At 40.7% G+C, this 23,218-nt stretch overlaps 1 protein-coding gene across 3 annotated transcripts in view; it reads right to left on the bottom strand.

Annotated features, from left to right (window-relative positions):
- The window catches only part of tmem87b (transmembrane protein 87B), a 52,480-nt gene that overhangs the window by 12,194 nt on the left and 17,068 nt on the right, over nucleotides 1-23,218 (bottom strand). For 2 of the 3 annotated variants that reach the window (XM_078542655.1, XM_078542656.1), the window contains exons 7-13: nucleotides 22,976-23,017; nucleotides 22,319-22,418; nucleotides 17,895-17,956; nucleotides 14,742-14,925; nucleotides 13,381-13,480; nucleotides 9,355-9,448; nucleotides 8,095-8,177 (exon numbers count right to left, since the gene is read on the bottom strand). In XM_078542655.1, the coding sequence (XP_078398781.1) occupies nucleotides 8,095-8,177; nucleotides 9,355-9,448; nucleotides 13,381-13,480; nucleotides 14,742-14,925; nucleotides 17,895-17,956; nucleotides 22,319-22,418; nucleotides 22,976-23,017 (665 nt within the window). The remainder of the gene's footprint in view (nucleotides 1-8,094; nucleotides 8,178-9,354; nucleotides 9,449-13,380; nucleotides 13,481-14,741; nucleotides 14,926-17,894; nucleotides 17,957-22,318; nucleotides 22,419-22,975; nucleotides 23,018-23,218) is intronic. The other variant, XM_078542657.1, reaches the window with a different exon arrangement.

Genomic DNA, 23,218 nt, shown 5'->3' with positions numbered 1-23,218 from the left:
AACAGAGAGCACTAAAGCTATAAAATAATGGGAGCCATCATAACCAAGCCTAATTCTTATCCTCACCAGTCGTTCACACATGATTTGACATTTTATTTCCTTTCCTGGCGGGGGATATCAAGGTTCAACTGAAGCACCTCTCGTGTCATCTAAGTTAAGGTTGGCTAACTCAAGACAAATCAGGGATCAAATTAAGATGTGATTGGTTTAAATGGTTCAGTAGATTTATCTTCTGAACTATCTGAACCCTCTTCTCTCACCACACTGTTTTTTTGTTGGTTCTTTTGGGCTCCAAATTCTGGTTTGATTTTATTTTCCTTAACTTTCACCAAAGTTCTCCATCCCTTTTTTGACTTGTCCTTCTCTTACCATTTATGTAGTCATCATATCCTTTGATGGTACTTGTTCTAAAAGATGAATAAATAGAATCTGAAGCTAACTCCTTCCAAATTTACAGGTAAATCAGAGTATGGACCGCTACTGGGTAGGTACCTTGCACCGTAATAAGTTGTAAGAATTCAGTAGAGGAAGCAATGACCAAGCTAGCATGGGTGTAAAGAAAAAACAGCAAACCTACTTTTCTGCAATTTTTACTTTTGCTCAACTATATGCAATGATCTCTTCAGGAATCTCTCATCAGTAATGCTCCAGTCAGTTGAAAGGAAGAGCACCAAAGCCTTTTGGACCACTCACACTTCCATCTAACAAAGCACCTCAGCCTTGCTTATCATCTCAGTTTGACAATGCAGCTAACATCAAGAATTCATATCATAGCCACAGACTACGCTAATGGCAGAGCACTATCCACAAGAAGCGGGAGTCTTCAAATCTGAACTATTGAAGGTAACTGACTTTTCCAATTTATTTTGAACCAGCCTATTACAGACACCCACCCACCCCAGCCTCAACTTCAGAGGGGCTCAATGATTAACTTCATAAGTGTAGAATGAATTTGCAATGTAGTTTTCTTTAAATAAATAAAACCACTTGCAACAAATTAAAACAAAGTAAGGAATTTTTTTCTATAAATACAAAATGAAAGTGTTGAAGATAACGGTGCTGACGTTAAAGAGACAAGAGAGCGCTTGTGGCTGATACTGCTGTACAAGAATCAGGGTAAGGAATCAAACCGCACTTTGAACTTATCCTTAATGCTACAGTGCTTTTGAAACCATCCTCCCTGCCATGTGATATTAGAAATCGGCCAGGATATGGCTTGGGTCCAATTGTTGGAATTACTTGTGCTACTCAGCAGCAGGCATGTAACAAATTGCTTTACAACTCCTAACTGCTTTCAATATATTAAATAGGTCACTTTATTACCTGGCAAGCAATTTTATCATACGGCAATGTTATTGTTGAAATCCACTTGTAATTTGTAGTCCCTTTGTATCTCCATGTATGGTGGTCACGAATGGATAATGCAAGGTGGTGGATTGAATACTTGGCCCAAGTTACTAACATTTCGGTAAGTGAATCCCCATTCAAAAGAAGGAAGTATCATTGGTGTAAGGAATCCAGACTTAGCTTAGGAAAGCTACAAAAATATTATTGTTCTGCACCATCCTGTGGTGTCTACCCAAGAAGAATTCTGCATACCGTGAAGTTGAACGATGCCTTTCTTAGTTTCTCGAACTACCATCAGTTGCTCAAACTAAAAAAAAACCTACATCGATATGACATCATAAATCATTTCACACCCAATGATTTATTTTTTGAAATGCAGTGACTTCCTATCTGGATAAATGCAGTAGTCAGTTTGTACACACACACAGTCTAATGGACAGTTAATAAGGTGAATGAACCTGCTAATCTCTTTTTTGTTGGTGGTGGTTGGGGAAAATGTGGCCAGCACACTGGGAGAATTATGCTGCAATCTTGCGGACTACCTGAACAGATACACATACAAATAGTTGCTTGGTAGTACAGACCTTGAGTATTGCTGAAAAAAAGACATGCTGTCAAAGCTTTTCATCTTGCACTCATCAGGACAGATTTGCAAGAATACCAATTGTAAACGGAAAAACAATTTATACTGCATGAGAAGAGAGTGCTGATTGATTGGAAAGTGGACTCTAATAGAGGCACTGCCGTGGAAAATGCACCAAGGGACAGTTAACTGCTAAGCTTTTGTTTAAATTCAAAACAGGCGGATGGGTCTGATTGGTCAAAGCATTGTCACGAGGAATGAACCAAGGAATGTCTGTCCAAGCTTTTGTTGAAAAGGTGCAATGTGTGGAATTGCTCCTTCTGCCTGCAAAGGACAGGGCCCCAAGTATGAATATATGTAACTTCTAGCACATGTAAGTGAACTACACCATGAGCCTGATAATCTTAAATTGGTTGTCAGTGTTATTCCTAGGAAAATCAGGATTGTTTAGCAAGTGCTGTTTAATCACAGAATCACATCTATTGTTGGACACAATATTTAGAGTTTTGCAAGCATGGGCTGGTTGGGTACGGTCAGCACCTTGCCTGCTGCGAACAGCCAAAGGTGTGCGCTCTTTTATAATGACCTGCCAGTCACTGGGATGTAGAGCCTACATACCTGGCATCACACTGGCACTGAAATTCATACACCATGTTACATCTGTGTTAAGTAAGGCAAAAAGGATTCCAGTTTCATTTCGGTTATGTGTGCCTGGAAGTCTGGATCGACTCCTAACTGAAAAGTCAGGTCTTTTGGGTTTGTTTGTATATATACATTTTAATGATGTTTTACAACTCCTGAAGGTAAAGAGATAGGTTAACAGTTTAGTGACTGTGGGGAGGAAAACACAAAGTGGAAAAAAACTTTACTGTTATACAGCGACAGTGATCCCATGACACAGCCAAAGAAAAGAGAGTTCAGTGCGTGTCAGAGTGAAGACAGGGATTTTTCAGGTCTCTGAGAAGAAAACATTACAAGGCTGCTGGGACAGTGGTTGTATGAATAGTCAGTCATAGAACTCAGTAAAGTGATCAGTTTAGCAAAGGTGCTACTGGAAGACTGAGTTTAGTGTGTGGTTTTTGGGTGTCTTGGGAGAGATACAAGTTGAGTGAAAAGCCTTGAGTGAATGCTCAGGAATTCACCAGAAGAAAACCGTTTGCAAGTGTGCCAGCCCTAAGCGAGAAGACTTTGTGTGTCAAGCTAGTGGTAACTCTTCACTGGTTTGTGTGTCTGTAAAGATATTGCTGGGGTAAAGGAATAGCATGAATTTGAAGGGCTTCTTGATCAGCTGCAGTCCATGTAGTGCAAGTACACCCACAGTGCTGTTTGGGAGGCAGTTCCTGGATTTTAACCAGTGACAGTGAAAGAACGGCAATATGTTTCCAAGTCAGGATAGTGGGTGGAAGAGGGGAACTTCCAGGTGGTGGTGTTCCCATGTGTCTGCTGTCCTTGTCCTTCTACATGGTAGTGGTCGTAGGTTTGGAAGGTGCTAAGGAGACTTGGTGAGTTCCTGCAGTGCATCTTGTAGATAGTACACATTACTGTCAGTGTGCGTCGGTGGTGGAGGGAGTGAATGTTTGTGGGTGGGGTGCCAATCAAGCAGGCTGCTTTGTCTTGGATGGTCTCAAGCTTCTTGAGTGTTGTTGGAGCTGTATTCATCCAGGCAAGTGAAGAGTATTCCCATCACACTCCTAACTTGTGCTTTGGTAGACATGCTTTGGGGAGTCAGGAGGTGGGGAATTCAGCGATGGTAGTGTCATTGAATGTCAAGGGCAGATGGTTAGATTCGCTCTTGATGGTGCCTAGGTCGATGCTAGGCGGTCCATCAAGTTTTATTCCTTTTAGCCTTTTTAGCAGTTTAATACGACTGAGTGGCTTGCTAGGCCATTTCAGAGGGCATTTAAGAGTTAACCACATTGCTGAGGGTCTGGAATCACATGTATGCCAGACCAGATCAGGACGGCAGATTTCCTTCCAAGATATTTTACTTTTTACAACAATCGACAATGATTTCATGGTCATCATTAGACTTTTAATTCCACATTTTTATTGGATTCAAATTTCACCATCTGCCATGGTGGGATTTGAACCCGGGTCCCCGGGGCATTATTCTGAGTCTCTGGATTACTAGTCCAGTGACAATGCCACTATACCACTGCCTGGTATAATATAGTTCATTTTTTCTTGTTTAATAAATATTTTATTCTTTGTGATAAAAGTTCATCAGCACAATCCTGTGAATCTGTTAGTAACTTTCCACCACGGTTTCAAAAAAAAAAATTAGGATCCATCAAGCCTGGTTTCACTCTGGGATCTGACATGTCCGGTATTATCAGCTGGGGTCGTAACAATACTAACAGCAAGAAACAGCTAGCCATTTCACGCTGCTACAATGCAGTAGCAACACGAATGATATTCTCCACTAGCAGGATGCTGCCATCAAGCCAAAAAGACTTTCTGCCTATCACGTAAATGAGTAATGTGGTATAATTTCAGTGCCAGTGTGATGCCAGGTATGTAGGCCACACGTCCCAACAACTGGTGATTGTTCACAACAGCCAAAGTACTGACCATACCCAACCCAGCCCCTGCTTGCAAAACTCAAAACATAGTGCCCAACATTAAATGTGATTCTGCGATTGGACAGCTCTTGCTAAACAATCCTGATTGCGCTAAGAATTACACTGACAACCAATTTAGGATTCAGTCGGGCTTGCAGTATGGCACATAACATGTGGCATGCTAGAAGCTACATATATTCACATGGCCCCATCCTTTGCGGACAGAAGGAGCATGTCCATGCATTGCACTCTTTTCAATTAAACAAAAGCTTTGGGGACAGCCATTCCCTGGTTCATTCCCCATGGCAATGCCTTGCCCAGAGTCGACCTGCCTGGTGTGAATTTAAACAAAAGCTTGACAGTTAACTGTTCCCTGGTGCATTCTCCCTGGCAATGTCTCTACCAATCAGAGTCCACTTGCCAAGCAATCAGCACACTCTTCTCATGTAGTATAAATTGTTGTTCACTTTACAATTGGTATTCTTGCAAATCTGTCCTGATGAGTGCAAATCTGTCCTGATGAGTGCAAGACGAAAAGCTTCAACTGGCTTTTCTCCCAGCAAGATACACATACATGCAAGGATGTCTCATCGAACACAGCCATTCTCTCAGCACTGCACACTTATCCTAGATTATGCACTCCAGGAGTGGTAAGTTAGCCCTTTATTCAGTGGCATTACTGTTATCAACATAGCCAAATTGACACAAGTGTCTAAAATAATTACATGAAACAAAAGCAAAGAATTTTAGAACATAATTAACACAATGTATCTTGTTGGGTGATTAGCAGACACAAATTAGATCCTGCCTTTTGAGGAAAAAATATATTTTATACAGATTAGATTGAAGCAAGTTTAGCTTGAGAATCAATTTAGAAAGCAGTGAGAACAGTCTGACGCTAGTGTGAATTTTAGATTTTTAGAGTGAAAAACAGAGGTGAAGTCAACACACTAGACTGGATGCAGTGTTTATGATTAAAGGATATCCACCAGCACAAGCCAGAATCAAGCAAAGCCAATGGGATATTGGCTAAAAGCTCAAAATCAGATTTCTTTTCCTAGAAAGTTAAAATGTTAAACAATTCCAGTTAGAGAAAGAAAGAAAGCAAACAGTTTAAAGCCAAAAGCAGAAGTTCACAATCAATAACAAGCCAACTGGTTGATATGACAGATTGACAGAGAGGATTCTTTCTAGACAGGTTTGCTGAAAGAAAGTCCATTGTGTAACAGCAGAACAAGCAAACTGCAGTAAAAGCAGCAGCCCAAGATTTTACTTGCACAATATACTATTGATCAAATAGCAGGTCTTATCCAGGGTTGTCCATAAGCAAAATTATGCATCAAACAGCTTTTATAATTCTAGCCCACATGGTCTAGGATCAGTCCTGTCCCCAAAGTAAAACTATTTTGAATTAGGTGGTATAGGTCATGGACATGCTGCTGGCCCAAACTTATTTTAGTACTCTCGTACGTCTGGTGGGTCTTACTTCAGGTGATATTGCAGTTTCTGGCTAACCATCAAATTCTCAATCTACTGGAGTTAACAAAATTTTCTGATAAAAAATGCTACGAAGCACACAGGAACTAGGTCACTAAATTTTCAAATATAAAAGATGGAACAAAAGTTGAAAATGTTTTAATAATTTCTACAGGCTCAGAAAAATGAAAATCACAAAATATTCTGGATGTTGCTATATATTGAGCTTGGAGAAGGACTATAGTTCATGGCTGTACATAGTGACACCATGATTCTTGGCCAGAATGGAGATGATTGGATAAATCCTGCCAGGAGACCACACTGCTATGTGATTTTACACACACAATTTGTATTATATAACTACATTTTACTGGTGAAATAATCAATTTCTAAGATGCAACTATCCTCCACTCACTGCTTTTTGGTGAAAATACCCACCATGTTTATCATCGGGAGAAGTTGCTATAGTTTCATTCATGCATGAGTTCCCTTTTCTGCACTTGCTGACGACTTTATTTTTAAAGACTCTATAGATGGACTTTGTTTGCTTTGTTGTAAAATACACTTCCTTGCTATAAGTCCTGCCCCACCTCCAATTTATTGCCTGACATAATAGTGCCAACAGTCATGGTGAAGTTACATACATTGATGCTGCATTTGTCTGTTTACAATTGCATCTTTATAATAATTCACATCCCTAATAATCAAACTCAGTACCTCAGTCTAAACTCTGCTCAAAGCAAATTATTCTTAAAAAAACAAAAAAAAATAGATCTGCTAGTTGGAATTCTTTGCAAATATGAGTTAAGAAATAGAATCCCTCCTATGTTTGAACTTTGAGACCATCTGTGTGGGCAATGAATTTGACTATCAACAGGACTCAGACTTTTTAAAAACTAATAAACATTCCAGGCTGGTAGTTATTGTGCGAGAAACTAAATATGATCACAAGGTATATTTAAGGTAGTCAGGTAGTGAGAACAATAGTTTATTGTCCTCATTAAAAAAGATCAATGCAAGACTGTGGACAGAAAAAAAACTCATGATACCACTAAATAGTGCCACTTTCATTTAGTTTCAGTCATGAAGCGCAGGCTATTTGGCTCACACACTAAGGTGATAATTTTTGAGAAAGGCATTTATACATCATAAATTTGCAGTGCTTAAATGTTTGGATCAAAAATTTGATACTCATAGTTGCTGCATAAATTGACAGGGATTGGCATAATAGGGCTTGGATTAGAACGAGGCTCAGAGGCATCCAGCATTAGGACAAGCTTAGTACTGGAAAATAGCCTTACAGGTCTTTCCTTTTACTTATTCTTGGGATGTGGGCATCAGTGGTAAGGCCTGAATTCACTGCCCATCCCTAATTACCCTGAAGGTGGTGGTAATGAGTCGCATTCATGGGCCGCAGTCCCGTGTGGTAAATTTTTTTGTAGCCATTTGAAATGGCCTGGTAAGCCACTCAATTGTATCAGAGGGTCGTTTGGAGTCAAACAGTCTTGTGGGTCTGGAGTCACATATAGGCCAGACCGGACAAGGACAGCAGATTTCCTTCCTTCCTTCCTTCCTTAATTATGATAGTTTTATGATCACCATTTCTGATGCTAGCTTTTTAATTCCAGATTTATTTAATTAACTGAATTCAAATTCACAAACTGACATGGTGGGATTGAACCTCTCAAACTCCAGAATAATTAGTCCAGGCCTTTTGAATGCTAGTCCAGTAACAGAGCAACTATGCTACTGCATCCAATATTGTTAAACTTCAGCACAACAACAGGAATAAAGTGCAAGTGCACTTCCAGGTAGCCTAGAATTCATAGCAGAAACTGACAGAAAGGTATGGGATAGTTCTATCACTGTACTAAATTACATTATCTAAAATGAATATATGCTTAGGCACAAACTTTCAACTTCAGCAGGGGTGCTTAACTGGCAATATTCGATCAGCCGACCATTATGCCCACTGCCCGATGTTCCTTTTCAATAAGGAGTATTGAAACAGACAACAGATCTGATATCTTCCATTTTACACCGATATGGAAGTTGAAAGTACTGCCAATAATCTCTCATATAGAAACAATTCAATTCAAAATTCAATATTGAGATCACAGGAAACACGAGAAGGATATGAACCACACAAAACAGGAATCAATTAATGCTAAAACTATATCGGCCACCAAGACTGGCACACTTCTTCGATCCTGTAGTATTAAAAGAAAGTAAATATTAGATTTTCTTAGAATTGGTTTTAATGGGATAAAAGAAAATAAGTCAGTCTAAATGTTGGATTACTTTTCACAGAAAACAAAGTCAAACTTCAAAAATTAGATGATGATAGAAAGATTATTCCCTGTAGATAAAGGCAGAAATTAAACCCTGACCATAATTAAGCAATCAGATAGACAATGGTACCTATAAGGATACAGTAACTTCAGTATAAATGTTTCCCTCTCCCTCCTCCTCCTACAGCATATTGCTGCATTCAAGTGCTGCGCCATGGAACAATGCAATATAGCTTTGGTCATCCTGACACAGCAAGTTCTTGATCACAGGTGAAGCATCAGGAGGGATCGCCGAGATAAGGAAGGCCATCAGGCTCATCCAATCAAAAACCTACAGATCCCCAGCATCCAAGAGTTTAAATAATTCCAATATTTTCACACCCACTCAAATCTACCTTCTCTATTCCAATTATTACCTTCTCTCACTCTCTGAAGCCATTTCTCAAGTTGCTTACTTTCAAAGATAAAAGCTGCCAGTTTTTCCTCTTAATTTGGTCCTCTGAGGTTAGGGATCAGTCTTGTTGGTCCTTCTCAACCTCTTCTAGGGACTGAATGCCTCTTTTGTGTGTTAGTGGCCAGGACTTGATTCAGTACGAAAACATATGATCTGATTAGATAACCAGGCAGTTTGCTTCCTCTGGCATGTACTCTACAGATTTAGTTATATAGTTCAACATTGTATATGTCTTTCTGAATGTGGCTCTGCAGCCACCGAACATGTTTAGTATAAATTTAAAACAAAGAAAAAGCAAGTATTTTTGAACTGCATAAAATGAACTGAAAAATTCCTCACATTAATAAAACCAAAAAGAATCACCTAAATAAAAATATAAATGATTCGTTAAGAGTATTGGCATACAACCCATGCTTTCGTCTCATACTTTAACTAAATTTATGTTCCCCGTTTCAACATAAAGCTTGTTTGCATGGGTTTGGGACATTGAAACTGAGGGAAGAAAAGACACTTTCTTTTAAGTTTGAGTGAATCACAAATTGTACAAACAGTTCTCCATTTTGCTGAATTTAGAAGTGGAAGGCTGTGGGAAAAAAAAAGAGAATTCTCCATTTTAAATTAGAAATAATTGGACCACTTTACCCCTGTAATTCTCAAGACTCCTTCGACAGCTGCAAAAACCAAGTAGAGCGCTCCCAAACCAATCACTCTGTGCATTACTGTGCCCAGTCGAGGTCTGTATAAGTAATATAACAGTTAAGAGAAAAACTTCAAATATATTTACTTTTAACAATTAGCCTTTTTGGTCATTCAGGAACAGGAGTAGGCCATTTAGTCTCTCAAGCCTGTTCAGCTGCCATTCAGTGAGATCCTGGCTGATATGCAATCTAACTCCATAACCTTTGCCCTCATCCCTTAATATTTTTAGCTAACAAAAATCCGAACAATCCTAGTTTAAAAATTAACATTTGATCTAGCATCAATTGCCATTTGTGGAAGAACGTTTCAAACTTCTACCACACTTTGTGTGAGAAAGTGTTAATCCTGATTTCACTTTTGAAAGGTCTGGCTTTGAAAGTTTGAGGCTATGCCCCAGTTCTAGATTCCAGAGCTAGCAGAAATAATTTCTACCTATATACCCTCTCTGTTCCCCTTGATATCTTGAAAACTTAGGTCAAATCATCCTATAACCTTCTAAATTCCAGGGAATAGAATGCTAGTTTGTTTAATCACTCCTCATAGCTTAATTCCATCTTCGCTGCACTTCCTCCAAGGCTATTATATCTTTCCTAAAGTGTGGTGCCCAGAACTGCTCGCAGTAATCCAAGGGTGATCTAAACAGGTCCTTGTAGCTGAAGCATGGCTTCCAACCCCTGGATTTCTAGGTTAGATTAAAATTGGCCGTTCTTCAATACTTGGACAATATGCTAATCAGATCTGGCCAAGGGGGTGAGCCCTGGCTGCTTGGACTGAGTACCTTACAGCTCCAGGGTCACCAATGTGCTGAGCCCTGCAAGGTGTTCCTCAGGTGGGATTGGCCAGGCTGCAATGGCGCTGCAGGTAGAGGATACACGAATCAATGCTAGCCTATCCTTCCAGGAGAAACAATCCCATAACAATGCAGAGAGGTTGTGGACTGGCAGGGACCCCCACACCACATCCTCAGCAGATACGAGCAGGAGGCCCTGGAGCTGGAGAGGCGCCATGCACCTCGGCCAAGTGGCCGTGGTGAGGTTGGTGTGCCAGAGAGAGGTAAGAGTGCAGCGCACTGAGGTGAGAATGTGGCTTTTTGCGACCATTGCAGTGTAGTCTGTATATTGATGTGAGCCTCGAACCTGGAATGCCCATTGACAGTGGAGAGACGAGGGCACCATGATGCAGATCTCCATCTCATCAGGGTGCCAAGCATACACACCGATGGTCTAATGACTTAAAATAATGACATGTCCTTCTTCTCCCTTTTAGGCTCACCTGAAGGCCCATCCCTGACCCCTGAGGACCACCATGCTGAGCATGCACCAGCGTCACATCCTCTATGTCAAGCAGGCAGCAGCATGGACACCAGCACCTCGGTGGGCATAAGATCGGCGTCTAGTATCTCGGTGCACATTGGTGAGGGCACTTCACACTCGCTTGAGGTGCAGGCGGAGGCAGGGAGTGCCCATGGTGCCAGTTGTCGGAGGACTGCTGGGGATCAGGACAATGCTCAGTCGATGGCTGATGGCGGGCCTCTGGAGTCGTCCATGAGGGAGCAGCTGCTGGATATCCAGCAGGGTGTGCGGGAAGATCTGGCGGAGATACATGAGGGAATGCGTGCTGTGGTGTCTGTTGTGGAAGAGTCCATGTGGAGCATAAGCAATGCGTTGACCCTCATGGCCAAGCACAATGCCTCCTCCAAGGAGAGGCTCCACCAGGGATTCCTGGGGATGCATTTGGACCTGCAAGCCCTCACATAGGCAATAACCTCAGCTGGTCAGTGTCAGTGTGGGAGATGGATTGGGCATCTAGTATCCCTGCTAGGCGCCCGTCCATCAGTGGTGAGCAGGGAGGTCCAGAGCGACCCAACGTCGACGCACGAGCTGCCTGTCATCAATGTAGGCTCTTCTCAAGTTGCTCTGGTTGACAGCAGTAGCTCCTCCGCCCTCTGCCAGTGACCGTGGCATCTGATGAGGCTGCGGCGACTGGGGGGATGCCAGCCATGGCACTGGCTGCTCCCTCCCAGGCGGGGCCAGCACAGAGTCCACGGGCCAGAGGACACCCGCCATACTCCTGACTTGTGCCTTGAGATGGAAGCTGCCAGTGTTAAACATGGTAAAATGGGAACTGAGTTCTGGTAACTTCATTTAACTGTGGGATGAGCTGTTGGCCCATTTTACCTCTCTCTCTCATTTGCAACAGCACCACAGCACTGATGGATCGACAGTATGAATGGAATTAACCCCTGAGGTGTGGAGAACTGTCATTAGGTGCTGTTGCTCAATTTCTGTCAGCCAGGAACTTAAACAAGCTTAATGGATCAGGTCTCCTGGCAATCATCTCAGTCACAGATGTCTATTCCACAACATCAGGGTACAGGGGAGAAAAATGCATGTTTAAACCAGTCCAGAAATTATGAATTCAAAGTTTATCAAGTTATGCTACCTTTAATTGTATTTGAAAAAACCCCACCCCACACCACCCTGCTCCACCACATTTCTACTGAACTGCACAAAATCGATGTTTCGCTTGGGTTATGACAGAATAACAGCAACAATTTTCATTTACTTAGCGTCTTTAACATAAGGGAGGCACTGACTAAAGGTTTGGTCAAAGAGGTGGACTTTGAAAGAGAAAGAGGAGGGGATTTTCAAACAACAGGACCGAGGCCAGTAAAGCTTCTACTATCAATGTTGTGACAAAGGAAATGGAGGATACATGGGTCCAGAATCAAAGGGGTGAAATATTAGGATGGAACTGGGGGCAGGGTTATAGATCTGGATGAGAGGTTAAAGCGAGACCGTGGAAGAATTTGAACAATTTGAGAATTTCAAAATACAAAACAATAACCATGTTGTTACTTACACGTGATTTACACCCAGGGACCTATGTAACTGTACTGTTATTTATAGTTAGTAGGCAAAGTCGAGGCCATTCCTGATCAGGAGGTTCAGTCACACAAGAGGGTGAGGAGGGATCTCACTGGGTGCTACATAAGGGCAGTGTTTGCCTCATGTGGAAGTTGAGTTGATTGACGACTGCCAGGATTCCATCAATTCAACTCCATATATTTTTCTACAGTTCCTAATGCCAATTCTTTTATCTCAAACAAAAGTGATGTTTATTTTATACATGTAGTTCTGACGTTTAAACTGATCATATGTTAGATTAATTCCATTTGGAAAATTAAAGCCTGGGGAAGGCTAAAACAACAAAAGTTGCAAAAGAAACATGAAATAATTTTTTAAAAATTGAAACGTAAAACACAATTGGCCAATAAAGCTGGGCAACACTTACGGTAGATCTTTAAGAAGTGAGACACCAGTAGCTGTGGATGTAGGTACCCTAAAGCACTAAAAGCTAGTGTACGTGTTCAAAAAGTAAACAAAGAAATGTTGTATTTATTTTAAGATTAGAATTCATAAGTGAGGAAACAATATCTCAGTTGCACAGAGCCTTGATCAGTTTCCATCTGGACTAATGCATCCAGGTTTGGGCACTGAACCTCAGTAACGTTATAGTGACTTTGGAGTGGATACAGCATAAATTCATCAGAATTATACGAACACTTAAAGGATTAAGTTGTGAGGTTAGATTGCATAAACTTGGGTTTGTAATCCAGAGTGCAGAAAATTGATGGTTGATATCAAAAGGGATTTGATAAGATTGAGAGAGAAATTATAACCTCTGGCAAGGGGACCCAGAACAAGAGGACATAATCTTAAAATTAGAGCTACACCATTTCGGACAAGTGACAGTGGTAATCTGGAACCTTCTGACCCAGAAGACCACGCCTCCTAGGCCAATTGAAATTTTCAAGACAGATTTTTGTTAGGTCGGTGTAGCAATGCAAACATAGCAAAGGTAGTCAGCCATGATTTAACTGAAAGTTCTGCTCCTGTTCCTATATTTAGGAAGCCCATTTACATTTTCAATGAAATTTATATCAAAGTGCTTTGAGTAAATACTTACTTAACTATTCCATATCCCAAGCTTACAATAATCACAAGGAGCCGAGCCAATGTCCTTTTCACGGCAGAAATAAGTTCTGCAAAGACTAGGAGGCCTTGCACTACAGGAAAAGTAAAAACCCATTAGGTGCCTCTTGAACTCGCCATGTACAATTTCAATGGCAACATTTTAAAAAAATAGCTTATTATTTACTATGCTCAAACATTTTATAAGCAAAGAAGTAGTGAGTCAGTAAACAGAGGCCAAGTTCGCCCTTGTAGACAAGGAGGAAAGAAAACAGATGCAAGTGACAGAGCTGCTTTTACACAACATCTAGTAACAGTTTGCTACCTTGAGGTCCAAAACTCCTCAAAATTAAGAGAAAAACACAACAGGATGCTGGTTTTTCTTTGAATCAGTACAATTTCACATAAATCAGAGTCTTCTGGACTTTGTATGACTTTAATTTCCAACTCCCAATTTATTTTTAAATAAAGAAAATCAACAATATTTTGAGATCAATCAAGAACTTTAAAATGCTTCTTAATTTGAAGTGTTATGAATTCAACATTTGGAGGCACTCAATTTCAATAGGAAGAATGTGTACATGGTGACAATCTGATTAAACAGTTCTATCAAGTGATGTGCTCATGTTCTAAGAGTGACCCAACATTCTTACTTCAATACTTCAATGAAACTTTAACAGTATTTGAAGTGGCAGAGAATTTTTTTTCTTTTACATATAAAAATGTCTTCCCTCTGTTTTCCAAAAAAACCTGGCATTTCATTTACTTCAATTTGGACACTTAAACCATATTTGCATTTTTCTTTGCAAAATGAAGATTTGTCGGCTACATATCTATTCATGTGTCATCATTTTGTGCGCACACATTCACCATTGATGAAACAGGATACAGCTACTGCAATTGAGAGACAAAGAGCTCCAGTTGTCCTCAAGAGGAGGAAAAACATCATTGCAGTGAAGGTTAGGATTTTGTATCTACATTGCCAGAAGCACTCAAGTTTTCTAGAGAGTGATCCTAAGAGGTACCATTAAGGTACCATTTAATTCAAATCCCTGTCCAGCCAGATACAATGGTCTAGTCAAGATGTGGATAAGAAAACAGCATTAAGACTTATGATACTTTAAAATTGATCATTGACAAAGGTGTAAATTAGCCTGCAAGAGGCGCACTCAGTATCGGATTACACTGGAGAAAAAATTCATGTCATTAAAGATCAGAATATAAAACAGCTGATTATTTTCCGAAATTATTTAATCCTATAAAATGTGTTCAATGCACTAACTTAACTGTTGATCACATTTAACATGCTGAACAACTTAACTTCTATTTATTGAGCAGAGGAAGAATTACACATACCAGATATTCCACGAATATTAGTGTTCTGATATTCTGCATAGAAAACCGCTTTCTCCAGCATCCCAAGAAAAATAACTCCAGCTATCCAGAACTGTATCCTCAATAGGTCTTTCCAGTAACATGCAGACCAGAACAGCCACAAGATGCCATAAAGTATATATAGGATGCACATCACCATATAAAACTGCAAGAGAAGCACAAATCAGAATAAGAGGACCAAACATCGAGGAAAAACTTTAGATCTGAAACAATATGGTATAAATACACACATGGGGAGAAATTTAGCAACCGCCACCCATCCACACACCCCTCAATCCCCCAGATATTGGGCAATAGTCCTCATTATATGAAATGGATGATACGGATGATATGAAGCTTGGAAGCATTGTGAACTGCAAGGAAGACAGTGTAGAACTTCAAAAGGACATAGATAAGTTGGAGGAGTGGACAGGACAGATAGGTGGCAAATTAAGTCCAATGTGGAGAATTGTGAGGTGATGCATTTTTGTAGGAAGAGCATGGAGGGACAATATAAAATAAGGGGTACAATCCTTCAGGGGTGCAGGAGCACAGGGACCTGGGTAAATATGTGTATAGATCATTGAAGATGGCAGGACAGGTGGAGAGAGCAGCTAATAAAGCATACAGTATCCTGGGCTTTATTGATAGGGGCACAGAGCACAAGAGCAAGGAAGTTATCCCAAACTTATATGAGACACAAGTTAGACCTCAGCTGGAGTATTGTGTACAGTTCTGGGCACCACACTATAGGGAGGATGTGAATGCATTGGAGAGAGTGCAGAAAAGGTTTGCAAGAATGGCTCCAGGGATGAGAAGCTTCAGCTATGAAGATGGATTGGTTAGGTTGGAACTGTTCTCCTTGGAGAGGAGAAGGCTAAGAGGAGATTTGATAGGGGTGTTCAAAATCATGAGGGGGCTGGATAGAGTAGATAGCGAGAAATTGTTCCCGCTCGTAAAAGGATCAAGATTGAGAAGGCACAGATTTAAAATGATTTGCAAAAGAAGCAAATGTGATACGGAACAAAACTTTTTCATATAGCGAGCGGTTCGAATCTGGAACGCCTGTAAGTGTGGAGGAGGCGTTCAAGAGGCCATTATATGATTATTTGAATAGAAACAATGTGCAAGGGTACAGGGAAAAGGCAGGACAATGGCACTAAGCCATAATGCTCATTTGGAGAGCTGATGCAGACACGATGGGACAAAGGGCCTCCTTCTGCACTGTAACAATTCTGTGATTCTGTGATACTGAGGATGACACTGCAGAGGTCGGCAGGCTGTAATTAGTGTTGGAGCTTGGGCTATTTATAATCTAATGACTTAAGCGAAGAGACAGAGAGTGACTACAAAGCTGGGTGCAAATGTGAGCTGAGGACAGAGGGGTTGCAAAGAAATTTAGACAGATTAAGTGAGTGGCCAACAAGATGGCAGATGGAGTTTTTTTGGGGGGGTTTTCTTATTCGTTCATGGGATGTGGGTTTCACTGGCTAGGCCAACATTTATTGCCCACCCTTAATTGCCCTTAAGAAGGTGGTAGTGAGCCGCTTCTTGAACTGCTGCAGTCCATGTGTGTAGGTACACCCTCAGTGCTGTTAGGGAGTTCCACGATCTTGACCCAGCGACAGTGAAGGAATGGCAATATATTTCCAAGTCAGGATGGTGAGTGGCTTGGCAAGGAATTTGCAGGTGGTGGTGTTCCTATGCTGATGGTAAAGGTCCCAAGTTTGGAAGGTGCTGTCAAGTAGCCTTGGTGAGTTGTTGCAGTGCATCTTATAGATAATACATACTGCTGCCACTGTGTGTCGGTGGTGGAGGGAGTGAATGTTGAAGTTGGTGGATGGGATGCAAATCAAGTGGGCTACTTTGTCCTGGATGGTGTCAAGCTTCTTGATTGTTGTTGGAGCTGCAGTCATCCAGGCAAGTGGGGAGTATTCCATCACACTGCTGACTTGTGCCTTGTAGATGGTGGAAAGGCTTTGGGGAGTCAGGAGGTAAGTTATTCACCACAGAAGTCTAAGTTTGTAATCTCCTCTTGTACCCACAGTATTTATATGGCTGGTCCAGTTCAGTTTCTGGTCAATGGTAAGCCCCAGGATATTGACAGTAGGGAATTGTGCAGTGTGTAACTCACCTCCTGACTCCCCAGCTCCAACAACATCCAAGACGGGAAGTAGGGAACTTTGTTCACAGGAATAGAAAAACTGAAAAGTTTTTAAAAGGCATGAAACTTGTGAATGTTGATGTTCAGAAAGATTTGGGTGTGCTCATACAAGAAACACAAAAAAGTTAGCATGCAGCTATAGTAAGCAATTAGGAAGGCAAATGGCATGCCGGTCTTTATTGCAAGGAGATTAGAGTGCGGGAATAAAGAAGTCATGCTAGAATTATACAGGGCTTTGGTAAGACCACATGTGGAATACTGTGTGCAGTTTTAGTCTCCATATTTAAGGAAGTATATAGTTGCATTGTAGGCAGTAACAGCAAAGATTCAATAGATTGGTCCTTGGGATGAGAGGGTTGTTCTATGAGAGGTTGAGTAAACTGGGTCTATATTCTCTGGAGTTTAGAAGAATGAGAGGTGATCTCACTGAAACATACAAGGTACTGAAGGAGCTTGACAGGGTAGACACAGAGGTTGTTTCTTCTGATTGGGGAATCTAAAACATGGGGACACAATTTCAGGGTGAGGGGGTGATCATTTAGGACTGAGATGAAGAGAAATTTCTTCACTCAAATTTTTGAGAATCTTTTGAATTCTCTACCTAGAGGGTTGTGGATGCCCCATCGTTGAACATATTTAAGGCTGAGATAAACAGATTTTTGATCTCTTGGAGAATCAAGGGATATGGGGAGAGGGCAAAAAAATGGAGTTGAAGCCCAAGATCAGCCATGATCATACTGAATGGCCAGGCAGACTCAACGGGTCTTATGGTCTGCTCCTGCTCCTATCCCTTGTGTTCTGGAGATCATGCAGCCCAGGGCTATAATTTAGGTTGTTGCGCTAGCAGATAAATAACGCAGTTGGATGAGCAAGGGATCAGAACACTCTTAAAGATTGATTTAACATAAGTAAGCAGTGAACAAAAATCCGGCATGAATATTATAAACCAAGAATAGATACTCCACACTTACAACCATCAGTGGAAATTCAGTTGCTGAGATGAATCCATGGGAACCTTGCATTAACACCAGCACTGCAAAGATACTTCAACTGATTATGAAATTCTGAATAAGATTTTTTGAAAATAATCAAGTTTTAAACTTTAAGCTAAAATCATTTTCTAAATAAAACATCACATTTCAGGACTAGATCATAGAAACTGCAGCACAAGAGACCATTCAGTTCAGCACGCCTATACCAGACCTAACTTTGATTTCATTTTCTTAACATATGTGAGACAGCTCATTTTTTAAAAAATGTTTTATTCATTCACGGTATGTGGGCTTCGCTGGTGGGCCAGCATTTATTGCCCATCCCAAGTTGCCCTTGAGAAGGTGGTGATGAGCGGCCTTCTTGAACCGCTGCAGTCCATGTGGTGTAGGTACACCCACAGTGCTGTTCCAGGATTTTGACCCAGCAACAGTAAAGGAAAGGCGATATATTTCCAAGTCAGGATAGTGAGTTACTTGGAGGGGAACCTCCAGGTGGTGGTGCTCCCATCTATCTGCCGCCCTTGTCCTTCTAGGCGGTAGTGGTCATGGGTTTGGAAGGTGCTATCTAAGGAGCCTTGGTGAATTCCTGCAGTAGATGGTACATACTGCTGCACCTCCGGTGGTGGAGAGAGTGAATGTTTGTTGACGTGGTGCCAATCAAGCAGGCTGCTTGGTCCTGGGCGGTGTCCAGTGTGGGAGCTGCACTCATCCAGGCAAGTGGGGAGTATTCCATCACACTCCTGACTTGTGCCTTGTAGATGGTGGACAGGCTCTGGGGAGTCAGGAGGCGAGTTACTCGTCGCAAGATTCCTAGCCTCTGACCTGCTCTTGTAGCCACAGTATTTATATGGCTAGTCCAGTTCAGTTTCTGGTGAACGGTAACCACCAGAATGTTGATAGTGAGGGATTCAATGATGGTAATGCCATTGAACATCAAGGGGCGATGGTTGGATTCTTTCTTGTTGGAGATGGTCATTGCCTGACACTTGTCAAGCCTGGATATTGTTCAGGTATTGCTACATTTGGACATGCTTATTTATGAGTCGTCATCAATGGTGCTGAACATTGTGCAATCATCAGCGAACATCCCCACTTCTGACTTTATGATGGAAGAGAGGTCATTGATGAAGCAGCATTGGTGGTTGGGCCGAGGACACTACCCTGAGGAACTCCTGCAGTGATGACCTGGAGTTGAGATGACTGACCTCCAACAACCAACAACAATCTTTCTTTGTGCTAGGTATGAAAACCAGTGGAGAGTTTTCCCTGATTCCCATTGACTCCAGTTTTGCTAGGGCTCCTTGATACCACACTCAGTCAAATGCTGCCTTGATGCTCACCTCGGGAGTTCAGCTCTTTTGTTCATGTTTGAACCAAGGCTGTAACAAGGCCTGGCGGAACCCAAACTGGGCATCAGTGAGCAGATTATTGCTAAGTAAGTGCCGCTTGATAGCATTACTTTACTGATGATCGAGGAGTATACTGATGAGGGCGGGTTGGATTTGTCCTGCTTTTGTGTACCGGGCATACCTGGGCAATTTTCCACATAGCTGGGTAGATGCCAGTGTCTTCAAGTGCCTAGGTGGTCCGGTTTCATTCCTTTTTTGTGACTTTGTACAAACGAGTGGCCATTTCAGAGTCAAACCACATTGCTGTGGGTCTGGAATCACATGTAGGCTAGACCAGGTAAGGACGACAGATTTCCTTCCCTAAAGAACATTAGTGAACAACAATCGACAATGGTTTCATGGTCATCATTAGACTTTTAATTCCAGGTTTTTATTGCCGTGGCGGGATTCGAACCCGGGTTCCCCGGTGCATTACCCTGGGTGTCTGGATTACTAGTCCAGCGACAATACCACTATGCCATTGCCTCCCCTTGCTAAATTACTCCCCTTGTAAATTATTGAAATACTTTAAATATCAGCTAGCTTTGCAAATATAAAAAAATCTTGCATTTATTCAGCACTTTTCATAACCAGCATACATCCTGGAACACTTTACAGCCATTAATTACTGTTGTAGGAAACTTGTCAGCAGATTTGTGTTCAGCAAACTCCCACAAACAGCAACAAGATAATGACCAGGTCTTTTCTTTTAAAAAGAAAAAAAAAAAAGAATATTTTTAAAATATTGGCCAGGACATCAGGGAGAACTCCCCTGACAGTCTTCAAAATAGTGCCCGAGAATCTTTTACATCTGCCTGAAAATGCATACCTGGCCTCAGTCTAACATCTCAGATGAAAAATGAGGCTTCCTATGATTACTTATAGCCACTGGTTTGATTGTTGTAGCCAACAGGGCACATCAACTGCTGCATTTGGAATAAGAGCTAAAAAGCTGAAGCACAGGTTTCAGCAGCAATAATTTTTATTGACTCATTGAGCAGTTTCTCACAACTCAGCCAAGAAACCATTCCTTTTTGGTTTTAAAAAAAGACTTGTATTTATATAGCACCTTTTATGATCCCAGGAAGTCCCAAAACCTTTTACAGTCAATTAAGTACATTAAGTGTAGTCACTGTTGTAATGGAGTTGCACTGGAGCATGGTGGTGTTTATTCTGCACTATTGTAAACTTTTTTATGCAGTAGCGTGGTGGTAACATTACTGAACTGGTAATCCAGAGGCCCAAGCTAATGTTCAAATCCCACCATGGCAGCTGGCGGAATTTAAATTCAACTATTAAAAAAAAATCCAGAATTGAAAGTGAGTCTCAGTAATGGTGACAATGAAACTATTATCCATTGCTGTAAAAACAAAAACACCATCTGGTCCTTTAGGGAAGGAAATCTGTTATCCTTATCTAGTCTGGCCTACATGTGACTCCAGACACACAACAACGCGGCTGACTCTTAAATGACCTCTGAAATGGCCTGGTAAGTCACTCAGTTCAAGGACAATTAGGAATGGGCAACAAACGCTAGCCTTGCCAGCAACACCCACATCCCTTCAAAGAATAAAAAAAATCACGAGAATCAATTGCCTTAATTCTATGCAACTTAAGTAGTTTGTTTTAAAGATGTCTTTACTGAAAAAAATTATAGTAAATAAAAGTCAAAAAACACATTTAGGTATATTTTAAATTTTTTTACTGATACATAAATTCAATGTATTTTAATTACATCTGCAAATTACGCACTCCATCAGATACACAGTAATTTGCCAAGTATTTGGTTTACAAACGTCAAATTTTTTTCTCGTGGCTCCCAATAGTTTTTATTTATGACTTTTTTTTAAAAAAGAAAATTCTTCAGGTGAAAAAGGTTGCCGACCCCCAAGTTATGGAGGTACAGTCAGTTGCTCTGTTCGCTCAGGACCCAGTTGTCCAGTTTCCCTCACTGCGTAATTATCAATTCGCACTTTTAGCAATTTGCCATGTAAAAAATTTGAAAACCTAAACGTACATGGGCAAATTTAACTAATTGCAGATGTCATCAGATGCCATGCCACAGAAAATTACGGTCTGATAAAATGGTCTAAATTTTGCACATTTAGTTACATATTTAATGGTGGTTAATGTGTTTGAAATATTTAAATAATCAATGGCTTTAGTTCTACCCAAAAAAACGAGCAAACCATAAATGCAAATGTTTACATTAATTTTGGTTGGCTTGTCCATAACAAGAAGATAAAAAGTTATTAATAGAAAAGTTCCTACATTCTTTAAAAGAAAAAATTTAAATAGGAACGGGACCGGTTAGTAGAATAGGATAAAATACCTTGAAGAAGTACTGCTCTTCTCTCTGACAGGATTTCTGCTTGTCTCTTTTGCCCTGTTCATCTTCATTGCTTTCCATTCCTCTCCTGGTGTTTGACAAGGTGTTTACTAAAACTCGCTTTCACAGCCATATTTCCTTCCTCAGTGACTGTCTCACCATTAGCACATCCTTCAGCTAATATCACCACCATCAACACTCCTTTGACCTTTTGTTTATGACATCTTTGGCAATCTCTCCTTTGCCTCCACCTATCACTGGCCTTCTATCCAGCTTCACTTGTCCAGCCCCTCCTTAAACAGCTTATATTTCACCACATTTCTATTTCTCTTTAGTTCTGATAAAGAGTCATACAGACTAGAAACATTAACTCTGTCTTCCTCTCCACAGATGCTGTCAGACCTGCTGAGCTTTTCCAGCAATTTTTGTTTTTGTTTCAGATTTCCAGCATCCGCATTATTTTGCTTTTATCTAGGATGAAATACATAGTTTCCTCAAGAGTCAGTGCAGGCACACTGGCTAAAAATGCCGTGAAACTTAGCTGGATTTTCTGTGTTGTATTATTTTGCTCCTTTAATGTATTAGCATAGGTATGGTCAAGTGTATAAAAATATATGAAGATACATTTTTAAATAAAAGCTACTTCATTCATTTTATATAGAGTATTTGCGTAGATTGAAATTTACCTGTTAAATTCCAGTTACTTTCAATTCTTTCTTGGAGAGGTTTGATTGAGACAACAAATAGATATGGACCATCTCTCCAGGTCTGTGCTACGACATCATACTGAAAAAAAAACTATTACTTATCAAATAGTGAAGAGTTAATACACCAACATTTCCATATATAATGCTAAACATGTTCAGCTCCCTGGGAGCTCAGCATGAAAAAGTCAGATCAATCCCTGATCTGTGCAAAGTTCAATGATTTTTCCAAGATTAGCAAGCCCTGGTTTGTTGTGGGAAAATTCATAGGCCCTGCTTCAGACTGCTTTCCAATGGCCTTTGGTGGAGATGTTGTGAGTGGATGCTGGATGGCGAGATATCAGGCTCAATGGGAACCCCATATAAATAACAAGTTAGAACACTCTGAGAAGTCTTCATACATGTATATTCACTATTTGGAAAAGTTACTGACGGGTAACCAGGGCCCTCAGACAACAACGGGTCAACACTTTCAGGAGTTGAGAGAAGAAAATTGGTGAGGTATCCTGTGCGTTTTGTTTCACGTTACTATCAAAGGAGAGTGTAAAGTTTGTTCATGAGATATTAACATTAATACATTCAAATTTGTATACAATTGAAGTGACTTTAATTTGGTAATATCCACAAGTAACCATGTACCTTCTTAGATGAGATGTCTCTTTTCCATAATGAATGAAGAGTCTGAAAAAAAAGATTGGCTTTATTTTTTTTTCTATCTAGCTGTCTCGTTAGCTGCTTTGAAAAAATCACAATTGCATATTTGTAAAGGTGACACTTAAGTATTATGGTGCAGGTATAGCATACTCAAATGATTATAATTTAAATAGAATCAAAGACATGGTAATGGAAATAAATTCTCAACTTGCATTAAAATCAGGAGGT

This window comes from Cetorhinus maximus, chromosome 5 (genome assembly GCF_964194155.1).
Source record: "Cetorhinus maximus chromosome 5, sCetMax3.hap1.1, whole genome shotgun sequence".
Lineage (NCBI taxonomy): Eukaryota > Metazoa > Chordata > Chondrichthyes > Lamniformes > Cetorhinidae > Cetorhinus > Cetorhinus maximus.
The sequence above is the reverse complement of the archived record's forward strand: the minus strand, read 5'-3'. Positions and strand labels throughout refer to the sequence as shown.